This window comes from Colias croceus, chromosome 14 (assembly GCF_905220415.1).
Source record: "Colias croceus chromosome 14, ilColCroc2.1".
In the NCBI taxonomy this organism is placed as follows: Eukaryota; Metazoa; Arthropoda; class Insecta; order Lepidoptera; family Pieridae; genus Colias; species Colias croceus.
This window is the reverse complement of record NC_059550.1, coordinates 8,679,940-8,698,251: the sequence shown is the minus strand read 5'-3', so window position 1 is coordinate 8,698,251 and position 18,312 is coordinate 8,679,940. Positions and strand designations below refer to the sequence as shown.

Genomic DNA, 18,312 nt, shown 5'->3' with positions numbered 1-18,312 from the left:
CCGTTGGTGAATTTGACGCGGGTTCGAAGCCCGCCTTCGGCCCGAGTTTTTTCTATTCTTTAAAAATTTGTATGTAATTTTTGGTGTTTAGAATTGGTATGTGAATAATTATTATATGGTTTAACTAGAACTATAATCTGTTTAATAAAGATACTAATGTATGTGTTAAAAAAAATAACAATATACATAAATTCGCTATTAAATTACAGAATATTAGATAAAAATAAAAAAATAGAAAACTAACCAACGCTCGCACCCATCAGTGTGAACTATCCTAATGAACGCATGTCCAATCCGAAAAGGGAGATTAAAAGCGATCTAACGACGGCGAGCGCGTGCGTTTTGTTTGTTTAGCGTGCTATTGCTATACGTGAGAGGTTAAGGGTGAGGTTACAGTGGTGAACGGAGCGGACGATGTAGCGATTAGAGATTTTTTGTGGAATTTTTAGGTTGGTTGTGTTTGGAGATGGTGGTTTGAGTGTGTGTGAGTGTGTCTTGTATTAAATGTTATGCGTGTTTTATATAATGTATTATAATACTATTTTTTTAGGCTCTAATGTTCTATAGCCAAATAAACTTTAACCTAATATTTTCTTAATTACATGACATAATTCAATGATTATTGAATGTTAATTTCAGAACCGTGTGTAGAGAATGTTATTTTAAACTAAATAAGCTATGATGTATCAATCAGTAAGTTATTTAGTTAAGTAAAGTTTTAAATTATATTTAAAGCAGCTATTGAACGCATCATTTGTGTCTAAGTTCATTGAAAATAAATATTGAATACTAGAAGCGTTTACTTGAAACTATAATTCTAAATGTGTAAATGTTAATACTAGTTTTAAAGTCATTCCATGTTGGGCTGATGATATTTTGATAGGTAAACTGTTAGCTATCTGTTAGCTGCAAATAATTTTTATCTGACTTAAAAAAGGAGGAGGTTATCAATTCGGCCGGTGTATATATATTTTTAACAGGTAATCACATAACATAAACCTCTTGTTACAAAAAACTGTAAATAAATTCTTCATAATATTCTTCATACCATTTTCAAACATATGTTTTGGAATACAAGTGCGCTAACTCTACATATTTATTCAAATTATTATCTATAAATTACACACCTCCTCGTCAGTTTATTTTTCTATACTCTACATTTAATTAATCGCTTGCGCGTATACTGAACCGCTCCGCTCATCACCGGTCGCGGCCTTGCGAGCGCCGCCAGCTGCGCATGATTCACGTCGATTCGTGTTTGTGTAGCGAGAGGCCGGAAACGAACGGACTGACGACCGACGAGTAACAACTCTCGATATCGGGATCGCGATTTTGTTGTTAATTTGGTATTTTTTCTCTTTAATTATGAAGTGAAATATCTTTAGGAGCGTTCAGAGTAAAATTTCAATAAAATGTCGCGTCATGGCAATACCACCATGTCATGCCAATATCTTTGAATCATGCCAAAGAAGTTTAGTTAGTAAAAGACTGGCACCTTTGTTATCCTACTAATATTATAAATGCGAAAGTTTGTATGGATGTATGGATGTTTGTTACTCTTTCACGTAAAAACGACTGAATGGGTTTGAATGAAATTTAGCACACATATAAAGGGTAACTTGGATTAACACATAGGATAGGTTTCATCCCGGAAATCCCACGGGAACGGGAACCAGGCGGGTTTTTCTTTGAAAACGCGGGCGAAGCCGCGGGTGGAAAGCTAGTTTATTTATAAATTATTTTTAAGCTGTTTCGTAAAAACGATCTTATAATATTAGTCGTTATATAATTTAAAATAAACCACATGTTACTATTTCTAGTTAACTATTATTGATATTTTCCGCATATGATTTTTAACCCCATAGAATGTTATATATTTAATTATTCAGTAATAGAGATCGATTCAATAAAATCTCATATTATTTTTTATCAATCGGTTCAGAAGCTTTCGTTCCTCCTTTCGGATGACCTCATTTTCCAATGTCTATATGGATCAAATATTAATGTATATCTGTCTGTAGTATTGCAATTATCGAATAGATTTGATTGTGGTTTTTTAAAAACATCCATTTCCATTAGAAGTACCTTTAGTTATTTCGAAGAGCTTTGGCTTTCATTAGATGATTCAACAGTGTGAAATGCATCTGCCCCATACGGCCCACAAGCGAATACGGGACGTCACTTTTTATCATGTCATATCTATGCTATTTATAGTTCTATGTAAATAATTGATCTTACGACAAAATGTAATCAGCTGTAAATGTTATTAGAAGGTTTTTGAAGGAAAAAACATATTTTAGTTAAATATTTCCTGCATCCAAACTTACTTTCTATTCACATAATAAAATGACGTAAGACTGTCGTTTTTATATTAAAATTGTACAAATTTCTTTGTTACGTTTAATTAAACAATAGACGGTGCAAGTTACCCATTATAATAATAATAATAATAAGGGCGTAGGGATGTGACGACCCCATCGCCCACGGTTGGAATATCTGTTGTCTACGTGACAACAGATATTCCACCCGTGCAATCAGTCAACCCGCAGGACACCTTGTGGCGGGGTGTCGGGGAGTAGCGACCCCGCGGGAACCGAGTGCTCCCGGGGGAGGCCCCTGTCTTCATCTCCGGCTTGCCTTCACCGGCCGGTCGGAGTGAAGCCTGACGAGGACAGGACCCCCACCTCTGGCTTGCCTTAACCGGCCGGCCAGAGTGGAGTCGCGAGAGCTTTTAGCTCGAAGGGTGGATGCGAAGCGTAAGTGGCGAGTGGGCACGTGATGCTGGACCCTCAGGGAGCGCGTGATCGTCGTTTAAAGTCCAGGGACGCCTCTCCACCCTTAGCTGCTCACAATATGTTGCCCCCTTGTCGCACTGTTGCAGCGACTTATTTCGGGGGCCCATACAGTGAGAGGGCGAGTCACCACCTGCCAACATATTTTTACTTTCTTTTAGTAGAAAGGCAGGTGCTATAGTTTCCAATAGTACCTAAATACCGGCCCATTTAACATCCCACTCCATAGCCCAGTTTATTTTGTTTTCCATATCTCGAAATAGTCCTACATCGGCCGCGGACTGCCTAGGACTGTATCTCTATAGTGCAGTCATGGGCAGGCTGCGGCTGGTGTCCCACAACACAGTAAAGTTCTCTAAAGGGCCTCTGCGTGTTGGATCCGTGTCCCCACGTAAGCCTTCCAAAAGACCGGGTACCTTCCTTATGATGGTACCCGAGTATTATGGATGAGATACACATAATAATAATAATAAGGGCGTAGGGATGTGACGACCCCATCGCCCACGGTTGGAATATCTGTTGTCTACGTGACAATAGATATTCCACCCGTGCAATCAGTCAACCCGCAGGACACCTTGTGGCGGGGTGTCGGGGAGTAGCGACCCCGCGGGAACCGAGTGCTCCCGGGGGAGGCCCCTGTCTTCATCTCCGGCTTGCCTTCACCGGCCGGTCGGAGTGAAGCCTGACGAGGACAGGACCCCCACCTCTGGCTTGCCTTAACCGGCCGGCCAGAGTGGAGTCGCGAGAGCTTTTAGCTCGAAGGGTGGATGCGAATCGTAAGTGGCGAGTGGGCACGTGATGCTGGACCCTCAGGGAGCGCGTGATCGGAGTTTAAAGTCCAGGGACGCCTCTCCACCCTTAGCTGCTCACAATATGTTGCCCCCTTGTCGCACTATTGCAGCGACTTATTTCGGGGGCCCATACAGTGAGAGGGCGAGTCACCACCTGCCAACATATTTTTACTTTCTTTTAGTAGAAAGGCAGGTGCCATAGTTTCCCATAGTCCCCAGTACCAGTCCATTTAGCATCCCAATCCATAGCCCAATTATTAAATTTCCATACCCTGCAATAGTCCTACATCGGCCGCGGACTGCCTAGGGCTGTATCTCTATAGTGCAATCATGGGCAGGCTGCGGCTGGTGTCCCACAACACATTAAAAGTCTCAAAGGGCCTCTGCGTGTTGGATCCGTGTCCCCACGTAAGCCTTCCAAAGATCCGGGTACCGTCCTTCTGGTGGTACCCGAGTATTATGGAAATGAGAAACATAATAATAATAAAGCTCATTTATTCCGTGTAATAAATCAAAATTTACATTTCAAATGTTTTGTTAGTTGTTAGTTTAACTTAATTTATTTTAGTATCTAATGTTAGTTTAATTTTTTCTTATTTCCACGGACCCCTTATTGGGTAAAAGCCTCCTCTCTCCTCTTCCATGTAATCCTATCCTGTGAAATTTTCATCCAGTTTTTGCCCACCGTTTCTATTAAATCATCAGCCCATCGCTTTCTTGGTTTACCTTTTTTCCTTTTTCCTGTTGGTCCTGCCCATTTAGTTGTCAGTAATGTCCATCTGTTATCTGTATATCTCGATATGTGACCCGCCCATTGCCATTTGAGATGTAGAGCTTGGCGGAGAGCATCTGTTAGTTTAGTTTTATTTCTTATGTCTTTGCTTCTAATCTTCTGTATTTTTTTTATTTTTAATATACTTCGTTCCATTGAACGTTGGCATGTGGTAATTTTGTTTTTAATTTTCTTTGTATATGTCCATGTCTGGCTCCCGTATGTCAAACTAGGTAAAATACAAGTATCCATCACTATTCTCTTCAATCCTATGTGGTAGTCTCCTTTTAAAATTTCTTTTTGAGCCCAAAATTTTTTCCATGTCCCATTAATTATTCTATCAACTTCTTCTTCATTACAGTTTTCGTTAAATGATACTAGCTTTCCTAGATATATGTAGCTGTTAACATATTCGATTTTATTACCGGATATTTGTATTAATTTAGTTCGAGAATAATTGGTCATTATTTTAGTTTTTTGAAGGTTCATATGTAGGCCTACTTCCTGGCTGGAGTTCGATAACAGTTGTAACATTTGTTCTAGTTCGTTGGCTGAGTTGGCAAATAGAACTATGTCATCTGCGAATCTTAGATGACTAAGATATCGGCCTGAAATCCACAGCCCTTTGTTTTTCCAGTCAATACTCCGGAAGACGTCCTCCAATACTGCGATGAACAGCTTTGGCGATAAGGGGTCGCCTTGTCTAACTCCTCGTCCGATTTGTATCTCTTCTCCTTTGTTTTCTAACCGTATTCTGCTTACACTATGAGAGTAGATGTTATTTAGAATATTTATATATGTGGTACTTATTTTGCATGATTCGAGCGCTTTCCAAATTGAACAGTGAGTAATGGAGTCGAATGCTTTTGAGTAGTCAACAAAAGCTACATAAAGCGGGTGATTGAACTCTTTATATTTCTCTAGTACTTGGTCTAACGTGTGGATATGATCTATAGTTGAAAAGGCTGAACGAAAGCCTGCTTGTTCAATTGGTTGTTGGGAATCTATTAGTGGTGTTAACCGACTCAAAAGTATGGATGTGAAAAGTTTATAAATACTAGATAGAAGGCTAATAGGTCTATAATTAGCAATATCTAATGGATCACCTTTTTTGTAGAGCAAAACTATCTCTGAGCAGTACCATTGTTTAGGTACATTTTCGGTTTGAAGTACTAAGTTATAAAGTTGTGCGAGATATGGAGTGAGTACTGGTGCACCTATCTTTAAAGCTTCATTGGTAATATTATCTGGGCCTGGACTTTTGTCAGATTTTAGTTTTTTGATATGTTTTAATACTTCGTCCTCACTAACAAATTCTTTTACAATATCTTCCTTATGTTGCGTACTCAAGGACTTTTTCTGTGTAGTTTGTATCATTATTTCTGGTTTCTTATATAATTCTTTATAAAATGAAGTTGCGTAGTTAATAATATCCTGACGTGTTTTAGTTGTGTCTTGCTTTTTGTTTAGTTTAAGTATCCAGTCTTTATGTGTAGTAAGTTCTTTGTTAGCTCGTTTGATGCTTCTGTATTTGTCTAAGTTTTTCTCTATAATTTTGCTTCTATGGTTTTTGTAATCTCTTGCTATTTCTTTATTTGATAATTTAAACAATTTTTTAAGTTCCTCTTTAATTTCTTTTGTTTTATTTTTAGTTTTTAATAATTCTGTTCGCCTGTTTAGTAGTTTTATTGTTGATTCGCTTAGTATGTGAGTTTTATTGTCTCTGTTATTAGTTGTAGGTTTTTTAATAACGCTTGTTGAGATTATGTTTTCTAATTTGTCGTAGAAATATTGTATGTTTTTTGTATCATGATTGAGATTTATATTATTTTCTAAATTTTGTTTCAGTAGCTTTATGTAGAACATTTTTTCTTGGTCAGTTGAAGGTAACTTATGTTTCGATCTGAAAGTTTTCCTGCTCAATTTCGGTATTTTTAATGAAAGAGATGCTCGTACTAATCTATGGTCTGACGGATAGGACAGTTTATTCAGAACTTCTACATTATTTATAATTTTAGGTTCATTACACATTATAAAATCAATTTCGTTTCTCGTTCTATGGTCTGGCGACACCCAAGTCCATCTCCTATTGTGCCTCTTTTTAAAATATGTGTTCATTATAAACAGTTTTTGTTCGCAAGCATATTGAATTAATCTTTCACCTCTAGCATTCCGTCTCCCATATCCAAATTTACCCATTACAAAATTTTCATGACTAGATGGTTGTCCTATTTGGGCGTTGAAATCTCCCATAACGAATACGGTTTTGCCTTCAATTTCCTGGGCCGTCCTAAGATCGTTGTAGAATCTATCAAGTTCTTCCTCGCTCGCTTTTTCGGTAGGTGCGTATGCTTGAACAAGTGTAAGAAGTTGTTTGTTTAGATTAAGTTGTAATACCGCTACTCTTTCAGATATTCCACTATAATTTACTATGCAATTTTTATAATGCTTTTTGATTAAAAATCCTACGCCATATAGTCCCTTTGTTTCTCCTGTATAGCAGAGTATGTATTCCTGTAATTCTTCGATTTTGCAGCCCATTCTCCTTACTTCACTCAGTCCTATAATATCGAAGTCTACGCTTTTCAGTGCATGCAGCAGTTCAATTAATCGTTCTTGTGATGCTAAGGATCTTACGTTGTAGGTGCAGATTTTTAACAGATGGTTGCGCTTCATTTTTGAGGGGTGAGGGTGTTGGTCGTTGTCCCCACGGTGACCAACCGGCTTGGGGAAAGTATTTTTAAGTTCTTCTATTGTGGTTTGTGTTATATTGTTCCGGTGGCTGATAGGTATTTGCTATGCTTTGTGTTCTACTTTTCCAGTTAGAGATGTTGTAGAGTTGGATCGGCCTCTCATTAGTGTGAATGCGTTTTTCTTATTTTTTGTCGGTACGTTTTTCTCTGGCTGGATTGGGGTAGTTGGTGATATGGATAGATCCCTTTTCCGGTTGTTTGTCTGTGTAGAATAATCTTTAATAATAAGTTTATCGTAGTTAATAGTCGCATAATTCCCTTTATCTCGTTCTTCTTTGACCCTTTCGTGTAGTTCTCTTCTTTTTTGCAAGACCTCTTTAGGAAAATCTTCCGATACGTAAACATCACCAAGTTTCTTCTTATTCTTCATAATTGTATTTTTCAACCAACCATTAACACATGCCATGAGTATTGGTCTAGTTTTCCCTCCAACAGTATCTTTTTTTCCGATTCTATAAATCTTATTTACATCTTTAGGTTCAACCGTAATGTTCAGATGGGTAGTAAGTTTCTGGGTTACTTTTTCCAAAAGATCTGTTTGGGATGATTCTGTTTCCTTAAGACCATAAATAATAATGTTGTTTGATCTGCTGTTTTTCTCCAAATTCGCTATTTTTTCTTTTAAAATTTTATTTTCTAATCGTAATTCTTCAATTTCTCGTGTGAAAGGTGCTAGTTTTTCATCCATTTTATTTAAGACTTCTTTAGTTTGGTTTTGCATTTCGGTTTTAAGTTTGTCAAAAAGTGCTTCATTATTCATTTTAAAAAATTTAGTTTTAGTCTATGGTCAATATCGTGTCACCCGACTTTTATATTTTCCCTTATCTTTTTCGAATGGCAACTCCCGATATTTCCTTATGTTGGCAGTATGTATTTGACACTTGTCAAATATGTGACATCTGTCAATAACAGCTGTTGGTTATCGAAATGCTTTGAATTATGGAATTATTAATTAGTAAATTCAATTGTTGAAAACTTATCTTTTCTTAGTTCCCGATGATTTTTGTGCAGTTTCGATGTTTATTTATGAATAATTACACTTTTCACTGAATATGGATAACTTATACAGATGATTGAGGTTTAAATAGCGGAGCACAACAATTGTACGTATTACTTTGACAGTCACCGGAAGTCAAATATTACCCATTATATAATAATTATAATAGAATAATTAATGCCTCAATTAACAATTTCACCTTTTCTTTTGATTGTATTCAAATTGCTTGGATGTGTAAAGTTGTGTGTATTAAAAACTTGTTAATAAGATTTAAAACAAACATTATTAATACGATACGTCATATTTTTTGTACTGCGCGTTCAAAGCTCATTAAATAAATAAATATAAATAAATCATTTATTTCACATAAAACGTTTTACAAATTAGAGCAACCCAGGGTCCTAAGATAGTAAGAATTGTTTTTTCTGTGTCTTCCACTAACAGTTACACGACACCAAAAAAATCAGGGACAATTTAAATAAATATCATTGCCTGAGAATTTATGGTGGTATATAAAAATCATAAAATTTATTTGATGTGAATAGGTGTTAGTAATCAAGGTTAAATCGATGATTTTCACACCTGGTTTCCCCGTCCGATTAGGGCCCTTCTGGCCTCCTCCACTCAAGCGACAGCTCAAGCTGAAGTTCGTGGTCCCCGTCAAGGGGGGACGCCCTTGCGCATGTCGCTACCAGGGTGAACCTTCAGTTCACCCCCGCGTCCGCGTTAAAATGTAATAGTCCTTCTGGCTAACATTGAGAAACACCTTACCAAAAAAAAAAAAAAAAAACACCTGGTTTCACTGTAATAATGATATGCTTTTCTATGAATATAAAAATAGATCCGAAAATAAATACTATTACGACAAGTGAAGGTGAAAAGCAGCAGTTTTATTCAAATTAGTAATTTAATTAAATAAGGAGTTTATTACTTACTGGGCTTCTTCGTAGATTTATTAATAACGCAAAAATAAACTGCACGATATTGCAATTTAATAAAAAAACACCTACTTACATATATATTTTAACAAAAAAACACTCATGAATATTATTAGCGATATTTTCACACGTCAGGATACTCATCCTCATAATGTTGTTCAAAAGATATCGATAGTCGATATGAAATATCGATACATCCGCCTCGTGACCTCTATTCGCATGCGCACGTCGCTGGTGGCCTTCGGGTCGGGTTCGAATCTTGAATTCTATGTACTGATGTCCTTATGTCGATAGAATATAATATGTATACTAAAGTCGGTATAATGAAATTAATAGGACAGTCTTTGTTGATAATCATCAAGCAAAATGTACCTAATGGACCTTACTGTTAGAAACGAATAATACACACAAACCTTAAAAAAATATTTAAATTAATCTTCCATAAAAAGTCAAAAAGTGAAAATATTCTCTTCATATTTTATGTAGTTCATTTCTAGAGCTTCTGAAAGCATTTAGTCTTTTTACTCTCAACGGTTTTACGATAAAAATCATATTATTGATTCTATAAGTAAAATAAAGAAACATAAATGCATGCCGTCGTTAGTACTTAATCAATTTATCGCTGATTACTTCCTATCGTATTAAACAAAACAAAAAAACAACAACACATTATCTAAGAACACATAAAGCACGTTTCGAATAAAACTTTCCTGCAATTGCATAATATACTTCTTTAAATAACACATCGATCATTAAAAAACGATTACATTGCATTCCTATAGTTAAAGCACGCTCACTTTCACTGAACTAAAACTGTATGAAAGTTTATCGACATATCGACGTCGATCTTTGCGCGTATCGTTACAAAGATCGATAAGCGCATGACATCACTAGTGGTTGGTATGAGGATGTGGAGTCGATTGTTATGCTGTGGACACACGCGATGCTCTCCTTTCTCCATGGTTTTTTTGGTTGTCCGTGTGATATGTGAACTTTGTTTGTGTAAACTTTTCCTTGAATGTGTGAACGATAGGATAATGTTAAGTTCCTTTCGGTGCAGGGAAACGTTTAGGTGATCAAATCAAACAGTCATAACTCATAGAAGGATCAATGAGAGAAGAATCAACTCAATATAGTTCTGTTACGTATTCTTTATCCTGGATAATTTTATCATTTCGTATTACGTACGTGAATATTATAAATGTTCTATGTTCTGTTTTCACGTCAGAACGACGATTTTAGCGAAAAACGTTCAGAGATAAGACCATAGGGTAGATTTTGTAATCCAAATAAACTTTAGGGGGATGAAACAGAGAGTGTACAATATTTTATAATGTTTTAAATTAACAGCTGTCGTGCTATAATTTGAAAAGCATGCGAGCCACGCCGCGTGCACAAAGCTAGTTCCATCCAGATTTATCAAGGTCTCTAAGTCTATCACATGAACAATGATGTTCAATACCTTTCATATTTCATACAACAATAATTACAATACTTGAACTAATCATGAACTATCACGAAGGTTACAATTAGCGAGAAAGTGTACGATCCCAGTGCTTATGAATGCTTTCTCTGTAATCCTAAAGTGTTAGCTCTAAGTAGGTTTATTGGTGTTAGCGTGGTTTATCTCAAGTGAATATGTACTTGAGTTGTGTGAGTTGGAGTGAGTTAGGTTTCTTTTTATTGTGACTGAGTGATTAAATACCTAATGTAAGGTGGATTGAAGAATTTTATGATTATTTAATTTTCGGGTAACTTTACACAATAATAAATAAAAAATAACCTACATTTGAGTATCTTCCACAATTAATTCGTTTATAATTCAGCAATAACTGCGTTAAAAACAACCGACTTCAAACTTGCACTTGCAAAATTTACAAATACCTACAGACAAAAATGCTCATAAAATAAAAACTACTGGGCCTATCCAAATAAAATTTTTTATGTGACCAATTCGACACCATCCTGCATCGAACAAAACAAGAATCACGTAAATCGGTTCAGAAACCTCGGAGTAATCGGTGTACATACATAAAAAAAAAAATACCGGCCGAATTGATAACCTCCTCCTTTTTTTTGAAGTCGGTTAAAAAACGTAAAATAAGTGGGTACAAAGAGAAACTGTAAAGATACTAAAAATATGAATATTATGTACATGCATTAATCTTCGTTATTTCATGAAAAATAACCCGATACAAAAAAGGTTCGGAGAAACGCAAATCGGTTCTAACAATCGATCAGCATTGTTACGTGCTTCAATGGAAAACAAAGGTGCGACGGACATTTAAACTGTATCAAGGTCAGCTATTTGCATGGTATATGGTACTATACTACGGTGTCTTGTGTACGTTTTGCAGATCTTTTTAATAGAAAAGGTATTAATGTCTCGTGTTAAACTTGGTTATTGCTAAATGAATGAAGCTGCATTAATAAGCGAATCGTGTGTACATGCTGTGGAAATGTGTATACACATAGAAATAAAAAAAAACTAATTAAGATTCAGGCATACTTAATACAGAAGACGGTCGAAGAACGTGGAGCTTGTCTGAATTTTTATAAATCGTTTATAAAAATTCTGTTGTAATGTTTTGTAATATAAATCACGTTTTGTATATATATTAAGCACGAAATACTATTAATTACGTAAATATCACTCAATAGCCGACAGCTAAGTTCAATATACTTTATGGAATGTATGGTTATCCACCACAAATTTCGCAAAAAACTCAACATTCCGATGCAAGATTGCGCGCAATTTCCCGACAATAAGAGCGACAGACGAAAGAAAATCACAAGCTAAGTAAAGGAAATTGAATAGCCAATGAAGTGAACGCCCTTAGAAACGTCTAGACTGGCACCCTTGTGTGTACTTGTCTTTAGCGTGTAGTGTGACATATCATCATATGAATACTACCATGTATATATCCTAATACTTTAGGGTATAGGACATAGTGATGATGACTATGTCACGTATTCTTTTGCTATATTAAGAGGTGTATGTAGACTATGTACGTAATCTTAAACTAATTACAATAATTCGATCAAATACATGATTAGAATGCCCAGTAGGTAAAAACATTGCTGATGACAAAACTTTGATTTACTATAAAGTTACTAGGGTATCAGAAGTATTCAATTGAACAGAAATAAAGTGCATTTCACACAAAGATTAAATTGAAATAGCTCAACCGTAATGCATCCATTATCATAACACGGCTATATAAAGAGCTCCTATTTCACTAGTTCGAGGTGAAGGTATATAAGTCTTTATACAAGTTGTATGGGTAGGGATACAGTACCTATGCTCGCGGCAAGGAAACCGGAGCCCCCCCGCGGCATAAGGTGGCTAGGTCCGGAAATGGAACGACGATATTATTTAATATCGTCGCCCATTGCCACTCCCGGACCTCGAAGGGCCGCCAAGAAGCGGCAGTCGCCACAGACGGCGGGGGTACAAGGCCTGGCTGTTAACCCCCGCCGTTCAAGACGATAGACGGCAACCGTTGGGTTTTAGTGGGTATGGCTTCGTGCGAGTCCCACATACCCCCTTGGACAGTAAAACTGGCGAGGGGGACGCGTAAAGGCATTTCCCAACGTAAAAAAAGGGATACAGTACCTATACGTATCTGTATTCCTCCTATATTACATTGCTATGTTACTGCTAACATATATATATCTATAGCTATGAATGTATAGCGGTATTTGTAAGACGGCATAAAGATTAGTTGGACAAAGATTAATGACGCATTGTCCGGCTTCCCTCCGTTGACTTAGGTTAGTTTTGTGGTCATTTATAACGTAATTCGAGGTGACACGGAACAGGGATTAGTTTGTTGTGCAGTGGGGTGTCTTTTGTTTTGGTTAGGTTTTAGGAAGCTATAGATAAAGTGTGTGGAACGGTAATTGTGAATCTATATGGAAAACATATTTATTAATGTGCGCTTAATAAAATAACAGTCCACTTCCGTTCATTCAGTCCATTTCAGTCCACAGGGAGAGTGTCAAAGAGATACTTCCATTTAACCTTACATGACTGGGATCTATAGAACTTATCCGTTCCTTAGTCTGCACTAGAGAACAAAGTCAATTCGTTCTGTGTACTTAGAACGATCTAACCACTCAAACTGTAACTTCTTCAGTACAGACTTCAAGCGAAGATCTTTTGAAAATATATTGTTAATTATGAATGGAAGTTAGCTGGTTGGAAACATGAATTAGTTCAACAATCAATACAGTGGTATAAAGTCATTAATTTAAACTAGATTAACGAAGCAAGTTATTAAATAATTCGCCAGTGGGTCGACATTTACATGGTGGGAACGTTCGCAAACCACACCTTCTAATTTATGGTCGCCCACATGCTGTTAGCGATTCATTTATCAATACAAATCGATATATAATTATTGCCCTGTTTGTAAAATATTAGCGCTAGATGAGCGAGTTTCAAAATCTGTCTTAATGATAGTGGTGGTTGCATGGGAAACATTATACCTATACTCGTACTAAGAATTTTTGTTGTTATATGTTACCCTGTTTACATTTAGCTGTAATATCAACCTTATAAGTTAGTTTATCCATGGTTATTCAGAGAGAACAAGTACCTACCTACATATTAATATAAAAATGCCGTGATTTTAAATGAAAAAAGATTTAACCAAGGATTGAAATCAGCTAATTCTATTAATTAAAATATCTCTCTTTTGAGTTTAGTGTACACGGCTCGTATTTAGTGTGCGAATATTCCTGTCAAATTTTCCGTATTCACGTTTCAGTTTTTACTTATCTCACTGCAGGTATCAGGTATAATCGATATCTCGATAATGACTTCGTTACCGATCGCCGCGACACGTGTCACAAAACAGCATATTTTGCACCAAAATAAAGACAAGTAATAACTACGTTAAAAACAACCGACTTCAAACTTGCACTTGCAAAATTCACAAATACCTACAGACAAAAATGCTCATAAAATAAAAACTACTGGGCCTATCCGAATAAAATTTTTATGGGACCAATTCGACACCATCCCGCATCGAACAAAAAAAGAATCACGTAAATCGGTTCAGAAACCTCGGAGTAATCGGTGTACATACATAAAAAAAAAAAAAAAAAAAAAAAAAAACATACCGGCCGAATTGATAACCTCCTCCTTTTTTTTGAAGTCGGTTAAAAAGAAAGCAATCCTTAAAGTGTAGCACCTAATTTGAGCTCACTTTCACGTGTCCCCGTCACCTACATACGTGATGCGATTTAACGAGCGCTCTGTAGACATGTCGTCGCCCCGTCTAGACGGTTATTAAAAGTTTTGTTAATGTATTAAATATTAATGAAGTATAAGACGGTGCTGCTAATATTATACAGAAGGATAGTAAATATATCGACGAGAAGGAACTAGATTTCGATACATGTCATTCAGTACATACCTGTGAATATAATCTCTAACAATGTGTAAAATTATTGAATTAAAATTCAAAATGGTAACTTTATGATTGTGTATGATATGTGAGTCTGACATACACATTACACATAATAATATGAAGATCTGGACTATTCCGGTAATTGCGCGAAAAAAAAAGAACTTCGTGTTTGCGAAAAAAATATTGAATATTTATTATAGTTCATATTTTATCTAGGAAGTTCTATAAATCCGTTCCACATTATACGCTTGCATTTGTCACGCAAAAAATCATTAAAAAATATTGTGCTAAATATGCGAAATTCCGATATAAATGCTTTGGAATCTGTAGCCGATATAGTGGTGCAAAAAACTTGATCACGTCAAAATGTAAAGTAAGTTTTTAGACGTCACGACTCTTCCGTGTGCTTTGTTATTTGACAAGCATTCATGAATAAATGCCTTAATAATTGTGACAAATGTTTATTATAGGTTTTATATGACACCTGTGATCAATGATAAGCAATATTAAAAATCATTACAACACTACATAGTAGATATGAACTTAGTAAATTGTAAGTCATGTTGTTGTGTTTTTTTTCTATCACGGATTATTGAATTGAGAACTATCTACTCAATGTATTGCATTGCAATGCATTTTTTGCCACTACAATCGATGACATGGTTCCTAAGAATACAGATCTTCATAGGTACCTACATGTATTTTGACTGATTTAATTGTTACATCTGTATAAAAAAATTCATAGCCTTATTAGTCTAGCAGGTCAATAAGCATGTTTATGTTTCCGCGTTAATTCATAAGTATCTACATTCTATTCATCGTTAATTCTTATCCAAAACTACTTACAATTACAATTGCAACCATGAAAGGCAATCATAATTTTTACCTTCAAACCAGTCAGTTGAATTTGCAACCGTTAATTTCGTCTAATCATAATTGCTAATGGTGTTTGAAACATAATGTTTGGCGCACACCGAAACAGCTTGCATTCCTATAGCTTATTATGCAACTCGTGGATTAGCATAACAGATATGATTACACTTGAGATAATGCTCGATACATGGGGAAGGTAAATGATGTAATGTTACAGTTACAAATATCAAATACTGCTCAAATATCATTATGTTTGTACAGTATTTGTAATGGGCAACTGCATAACAGAGATCATAATATTTGTCAAGTGATATAAATTTGGGTGCCTTATAATATGAAGAATGGGCATTAATTCATATTTATTCTTGCTTAACAAATATGGTGATAACTAGACCCTATTTCATACTTTTCAAGTCAATTTATTGTTTGCATAGCGCCAATAATATTTACATGTTTCTATTCCTTAAAATTTTCATTTCCGATCCGAAAGTCTGTTATGCTGTAGCTCTTTCATTGATTTTAGAAGAGACATAATATACAGGCAATTAAATCGGTTAGTCGGTTAGGCGTGTTAACTAAAAATACTACGTAATTTCGCCACATTCGCTAGTACAAAATTAGTAGAGATTTATAGCCCAAGATTGTACGGGTATTTGTTGTTAACGGAGATTGAAGTTTCCTTGATAAAGTTGGAGTGTTCTGTCAATCGAATTCCTTAGACGAGACATTGTTTTATTGATAGATATGGGCTTAGTATTCCTTCTGAAGTGGAATTAATCTATGCCAATATTACAAAGAGTTAAGTTTTCGTCTTTCTGTTTGTAGAGGGTAATTTTCTACAGTACCTACTTTTTCGATCATATTTCAAATTATTTATGTGATAGAAAGCCACACTATTCAGTAGTAATATAGCCTTTTTAATCCAGTGTCTTTGTACACAATGTATTAATAGATCTAACCTTTTACCCAGGATTCTTAAAACACTCATCACAGATCGTGTCCACACCATATATATCACTTGCACATCTAGTGCTCTCAATTTCCAAAGAATGCTAAGCCATAATTCACGAGGTCGGAACCAAATGTCAAGGAAGAACAACGTGTGTAAATACTTTCACATGCTAAACACGGGACTGCACTTAGCAGACAATTGTTTGAGTATTGGCCACTAACGTAATCTGTTTGGGTCTTGTGGTACGTGAAGGAGCTTTACAGAAGGGCTAGATTGTGGTGATGTTCTGTTCAAGAACAGTGAAAGATAGTACACATGCGTGGGAATGATCTTATTGGGAAGTAGGCGATGAGGCAGCGTTTAGAAGTCTATTGGAAATTTTATTCGGGAAGTGTTAAATTAAATTGTATAAAAGAAAGTCCTTTTGTTTGCACCACTTCTTAAGAATGATTGAACGGATTTGAATGATAAGGTAAGGATAAGGTCTGTAATATTTTGAAAGCTTACTTAGTAGTCTACCAGAGTATCTTCTACCATGGTAAGAAGGTAGAGAAAAATAATCTTCAACGGAAGTTCCCATAATTATGTATTTGCGTGAGTAATTTGTTAGCGTTTTAATATGATAAGGCTGGTCTGATCATGATTATCTAAGACTTGTCTTAATTTATGTGCCTACATGTGTAAAACGCGTTTATTGCTTTTCAGCACTGCTAATTAAAAACAGGCTTTCTAATTACACGGATCAGTAGTAATAGAAATTGGCCTACTTGCATTAATTCTAGGTTTATGACTAAATAATTGGTGTACTTCTTAATTGTTGTTCAAGATTGTACATATTATAAGCATCGATGTAAGTGATTCACATTTTTAATGGCTTACGATTCAATTTATGTTGATTAAATAAATTGTGGTAATTAAAATATTAATTTTCGACTTGGCAATATGTTCTCGTGTCATTTATGTATTATCTGTATTTAAAAAATGTACGATGAAGATGCGTTGGGAATAAATGAAGACATTAATTGTATTGAATCTTGTGCCAAATAGCTTTGGCATAAAAGTTAAGAAAGTTTCCGCAGATACTGAGGCTTTTACAACGATCGTAATAAATACCTATGTCATCTTTTTATGTTTAAGGCAATTAAGAAGAAATTGAGTAAATGATTAGATTGTGTAAAAATTATAAGTAGAGTTTATTTAAATTGATATTGGTAAAAGTATTTATACAAGTAGCCATTTTTTATTAATATTGTAGAGAAACTATAAAAATTATAAGTGGATACCCTAACTTTAAACATTTCACGAATTGTATACTATAAGAAACATAAAAAGAAGTTATATTCATATATATTTATATAGGTATATGTTTACTAATTTATTTTATCTCTGTTGTAACTGGCTTTAACATAAAATTGTTATCAAAGTCATCGTTTTCTATACATGGTATAATAAATTTTAGCATCAAGTTTTTATACGCACAAGAAAGTAACAAAAGTGGAGTAAACAAAGATATTTTATACATAAAGTACGGTAATTAAGTATGTTGATATATTCATTATGCTATGGTGATATAAAGTGAAAGCATTATGCAGTTTTTATACAAAAGGAGAGGCTTTTAATGTATTCGGGTATTACTTAATTTTGTTTCATCTTCGATTGCCAATAAAAAGTATGGTGGCCATGTTTGAGAGGAACTCTCGGTTTGATTTTAAGTTTCTTTGACAGGCGTGTTTTTAACCCATTGAGCCCCGACATCGGGCCACGACACAATAGATTTTCCATTGTGTCTGTGATTCCGGGGGCTGAGTTATTACATGCTTCGCGTTGTTTTGATCATTATTGATCTTTGAAGACTTTTTTTTCGTTATTATGGAACTAATTAAAAATACAAAGTCTATAAAAAACTTAATAATGAATAGCCAAGAGCTTCTAAAATTAATAAAACTTGTAATCGAAATTGTAAACCGAAATGTGTCAGAAGAATTGCAGGCACCGTGAATATGTTTGTGTTCTTTATACTACAGATG

General features: G+C 35.3%; 2 protein-coding genes across 2 annotated transcripts in view; one reads left to right on the top strand and one right to left on the bottom strand.

Annotated features, from left to right (window-relative positions):
* Positions 1-18,312, top strand: part of LOC123697499 (disheveled-associated activator of morphogenesis 1) — a 101,619-nt gene that overhangs the window by 7,091 nt on the left and 76,216 nt on the right. The gene's annotated exons all lie outside the window — the stretch shown is intronic.
* LOC123697593 lies at positions 7,152-7,796 on the bottom strand. Its single transcript, XM_045644135.1, has one exon. The coding sequence runs from the start codon at positions 7,794-7,796 to the stop codon at positions 7,152-7,154; it is 645 nt and encodes a 214-aa protein (XP_045500091.1).

Coding starts and splice junctions, on each gene's coding strand:
- LOC123697593 (XM_045644135.1), bottom strand. CDS start 7,796: ATGGATGAAAAACTAGCACCTTTCACACGAGAAATTGAAGAATTACGA.